The following is a 5218-nucleotide window of genomic DNA, read 5'->3' on the forward strand; positions in this document are numbered from 1 at the left end:
ATCAAGTCACTCGTAAACCCGCAAACAAACATAGTTCATAATAAATATTAAACTACTCAATGTAAAGTAAATGCAGATATTAAAACAACTGGAACTAATTCGAAAATATTCCTAAATTTTCTGCTCGATTATGCCTGACGAACAACCATAGTTTTAAACAATATTACAATATAACTGCGCCAAACGGATCCCCAGAAACAGTGCTGACGTCACCGTTGATGTTCCGTGGAAATGTCACTAATTGTGTGATTCACAGCAACAACATAAACAAATCAAATGTCAAACTGGAACATGACTGAACAAACTTGAATAAAAAATACGATTACTGTGGTTCTCAACAACGCTGAAGATTCATCTTGGAAAGAGTTCGTAGGATTGTCGGTGACATTCCATTGCTTGCATGTTTGTCATTGTTGCACTTCGCAAACCTATTTCAGGGGATTCCCCAGTAGAGGGCGCAAGCAAGGTCAGGGTTTTCAAAGTAGCCCGAGAATGAGTGTTGACGTCATCATCTGATACGAAACGTTTATATCAAAGACAGGTAGGTATATGATAAAGGCTTATATCATGATTTTTCTGCCGACACTGCAAGTAAGGTGCATTTGTGATCGTGGTATGCCTTAACATGAAAGAATCGTTAAACGAGACACGCATACCCTTTACTGACACATTTGTTCGTAAAAGTATACAGCAAAAACACCTGCGTTTAGATTAACAAACTACTGTCTAGTAACGTGTTGATTGCGCATTTCCTCAACCTGTTTGTCAGACAGGACACAGGCTGGTGGCTTCCATCGCTGTTTGATCTTTATACCCCATGAATAAACCGGGCTCGAGGGTCATAATATAATAAAAGACATCAGCACAGACATTAAAACCAAGGCAGTGGCGACAGTGTGATATTCTGCAAATGGTCACACGTATAAGCGACTTTATCTTAGTAATAGGGTTTTACATAAACTGTTTATGCACATGCTTAAATAGTAGCAACGTTCAATACACCCCCCCCCCCCCCCCCCTCCACCGCCACCTCCACGTCGACAGCTTAGTACCATGGCCTAAGTAGACTTTACTGGGCGTTACTAGTACTCAAAATTGGCTGATTTAAGCTTAGATATAGCTAAATTTAGAACTGTTTTGTGCTGAAGAGTTATAACCAAATATATTCAATTTTTTATTTTAGCGCAAAGAATAACTATAATGTGGTCAAACCTAAGAGCTGAGGAATATAGCCTCAAGTTAAGACTATATAAGTTAAACGCGTTAAGCTGGAGACAGCTTTGTGATCCCGGTTTGTTATCACAGTTGTGTAAGTGTAATATTTTCGAGAACGCAGTTAAACTTCAATCAAAAAACTTCATTTCCACCTTTTCTTATGGAGCAATTATAATGGATGTAACCTAAGAACCGCTGTATTATAAGCAAATTACTCCAAGGAAATAAGACGTATCTTGGCTTAAGCCTCTCTACGGAGCCGTAAAGGTGACATGGCTAGAAAGTTTCAATTATGTTTATGTTTATCAAAATTTCGTTCGCATGACTTAGTAAAGATCTCGAGATCACGAGAGAAATACATAATTATATCGTGAGACATACACAATAATAACACACGAGATAACTGTGTATTTCTATTAGTCGGTTATCCCGTCAGCACGACTTAACTGAAAAGAATATAACTGAAAACTTAGAAAGTTGTGTTGATATTTTTTCTATTTACAGTCTTCTTTCTGAAGTTGTCACTTTTACGTCTCTGTGCCTCTCGATTAATTGATCATATACTAAATAAATACTAAATAAGTTGCTACTAAAACAGTAGCAACTTGCACCCGTCATTTCCGTCATTTCCATGACAACATACCTCACCATTGTAAAGGTACGTGACGTGGTGTAGCGACAGCTTTGTAAAGCCAACTCATTACTTTACTTACATTCGCGTGTCTGGCGTAAAGGCAATCAAGTATATCTCATTTGGATACTCGAAGGGTCCGTTTGAAAAGTTTGCAAGATGTGAAAAAAGAAAAACAAATAAATAAAATCAAGCAACAAAATTCGGTTCCACATATTGATTTGAATTATTTATTACGAACTTCTGCACAAGTCGTGATCACCATTGAAGCATACTGTCTATCTTATTATTGTTTTACATGTAGTTGAAAATCCCATTGTTGAAGATTTTGGAACAGCTTTCTATTGCGTAGGATCGTCCTCCTTGATATTCGCGACATCCTCACCGGGTATTCTGTTGAACAGGTGATCTAAAATATGTGAAAACGTGCATACATATATACTTCCGCACCACACATATTTACATAAACCTTCTATTTATATGTTTCCAGTTTAAACGATAATGGTCCTGTTGTCGTGTTGCTTAGTATCGTTACTTTTAATAAGACTCGCCGTAGATTAATGATATGTCTTCGGAATCAACTTTTCGCCGACTGCAATGCATATGGTAATTTATTAACAAAATGGATAAACAGAACAGTGTATAGAAGGTTTGAAGTGATAACAGTGGCAAATGCATATGGAGATTTAATATGGAGACTTAAAGAATGCTTAGGTAAAATATATATCTTTGATTGTTTATTACAGTCTTGCTTCAGTAACATCACTGAAACTAACTGACCACACCGTTGGCATATATGTGTGCATGTCCCTTACCTGCGAATTCGACGAGCAGGCAGGTTCCGTATCCTGGTTCCCTCTGGACGTGAGGGAAATCATAACATCTGGGGTGAGGGAAATTGTAAGCAACATCCGCAGCACCTACAAAAAAAACCCTTTCCAATTTACCAATGGATCTATTTTCGTTTTTTTGAGGACTTCGTACAGCTGTCTAAATGGGAGTTTTATATATTCATGGTTTCTTTGGTGTGCGGAGTTTTCCCTGTCAACGCTACAGTTGGCTACTGTTAACTTGGATCTCATTACAATATACCAGGTAGGTTCAAACCAAATTCTTGGTGCCTGTTGCTGCCTCGCGTGGTGCTCAACAGGTTGGATTGGTTGGTCCGGTAGTATAATATGACTGGGCGGAGTGTCATGTCTGGCGTCTGCGACGTGATAATTCAGTGGCGCCAGAAGTTTGGTGGCATGGACTTGCCCTCTCACAATAAGACACAGTATATGCACACACACCTAATGAATCATCGAGGTAATATGACTGCAAAATTTTAAAGTATGGCGTCCAAAGGCACATCATATTTCAACTAACAAACTTCGAAAAGAATCATAGACACTATGCTAAATCGATGAATTCAAAGTATTGGTGTTAACAGCCAAACCATACCCCAGAAGAAACAGTCGTTGTCCTTGTTGCACGGTATGTCTTTGTGGCACTCTTGGTTGTAGCATACTTCTCGACCTTGATTATTCTTGCAATCCGCAGATATAATGCATTTTTTCTGCAAAAATAAAAAGAAAAGAACCTCATGTGAATGAACAGCTATCAATAGCACATCTACAGAAACGACATAGAACAATTTGAAAATTAGAACACAATTCGGTTGAAAGATGGAAGCAGGGAATCTAAAATGTTGTGCACGATTGTTAGAGTGTTGGGTGACATTTAGGTAATGAAAGCTCCATCTCTTTATGCGATAATGAAACTATCTTTAAAATTATAGACACATAAAGCAGAGAATAGGATGAAGCTCAAAGCTAACTCTCAATGCTTATAATGGCGATTTTATTCAAAACGATGGACATAAAGCCCACTTACCTTAGGTTAAGTGGAATTAGGCATGAACGAATAAGGACCACATATTCCATATTTGGTCAAGGGATAATTATACAGGCGTATACTTATTGTAAATTTAAGAGACTTCAAGTAAAATATGCTAGTTGCACTTTTATGATTTGATGTAATTGTCTTGCGACAATGATTTCATCTGTCACACAACACACATAAAATCAAACAAATGTAACAAGGCGAGACATAACACGTCAGAAATATGCCATATTTTCGGTAAATTTTTAACTAAACACAGATGGGTAATTTACAACGCTGACTTTGAAGCTATATATTGTGGTAAAGGCAGGGTGACAGGAAATCGCTGTCGTTTTTGTACAGATACAAGACTGTTAGAGAAACTTACCGCGCTGGCAATAGCACACAGAATACCAACAAGACACAACTGGATATAAACCTTCATCTTGACTGCTCTATCTGGGAAGCTCGAGTCTGTGTTTAATCGTTGAAGCGCGGTTTATATACAGAGTGCCTTCATGCAAAACTGCAGGCCATTTAATGGAATAAAAACCCTCTTTAGTAGGTAAAGTTTTGTGGAAAATGCGTTATTAACCTATTATTGTACCAGTTTTAGTTTTATAATTGTTGCCATGCCTATTTAAGGTAATCTCTGTCACCATTATCGCACCCATCTGAAATTTTTCTGCCGACAAATCAGTGTAACGCACATTTTCACATGACCTCTCTTGCATTCCACTTATTTTCTGACGAAAATAACGAAACATAGCAATGAATTCCCAGTAATGTTCACAGTACTCATAGTGATATCTTATAAATATTTAAACTTCGAGACTAGCTTATTGATGTGTTGTTAATTTCATTACACTCATAAGACTCTCTCAGTGTTACAGTTTAAGTATTTTCATTGAATTTAAAAAATAATATGGTTGTAGAAGATTTGAATTATCCTACGTCCCAGCATGCATCAGTTTTGTTATAGTTTTATTTCGATCTGTTTTGTTGAAAGTCCCTACAGTATTTTCGTATTACCAACCATATGTTATTTTTACCCCAATGAAAACTACCACATGTGAAAATACCATGTGACCTTATTTGTAGAAAACGAATAACTGACTCATCACTGTAATATCTGTTGTTACTCTGTGGATGCCAACTGCATGAAACACTGCTATCATGAAACAAATGTTAGGACACAACCAGTGACGAATCCCTTTCGGTTGTCATTGTGCAGAGTGAGCAAGTGAGCAGAAAGTAAATTAGACATAATAACCGGAGTTCGAAGTGTCATGTTACAATTAATGCAGCATTGAAAGTCTTTCAGTACAGGTTAGGTTTCACATCATTTGATGAGTAAAATCACAGCAGTAAAGACATTGTGGAATCCGATGAAATCCGGCATATATAATCAGGTTACCTCAGGGTTTGATTCTAACTCTTCGCTTATAATGCTTAAATGGCAAATCAATCGGTTCCTAGTACTGATTAGAATAAGCAAAATTATGTATG

At 37.3% G+C, this 5218-nt stretch overlaps 1 protein-coding gene across 1 annotated transcript; it reads right to left on the bottom strand.

Moving 5' to 3' along the window:
• Positions 1-2062: 2062 nt before the first annotated feature.
• On the bottom strand, positions 2063-4236 carry LOC135471831 (uncharacterized). The gene is made up of 4 exons (XM_064751210.1): positions 4098-4236; positions 3290-3404; positions 2662-2766; positions 2063-2255 (listed from the first exon to the last, which is right to left on the bottom strand). Exons 1-4 carry the CDS (start codon positions 4152-4154, stop codon positions 2188-2190), a joined length of 345 nt encoding a protein of 114 aa, XP_064607280.1. The 5' UTR covers positions 4155-4236; the 3' UTR covers positions 2063-2187.
• Between the last annotated feature and the right edge of the window lie 982 nt (positions 4237-5218).

The sequence above is a fragment of the Liolophura sinensis genome, chromosome 7 (assembly GCF_032854445.1).
Source record: "Liolophura sinensis isolate JHLJ2023 chromosome 7, CUHK_Ljap_v2, whole genome shotgun sequence".
Classification (NCBI taxonomy): Eukaryota; Metazoa; Mollusca; class Polyplacophora; order Chitonida; family Chitonidae; genus Liolophura; species Liolophura sinensis.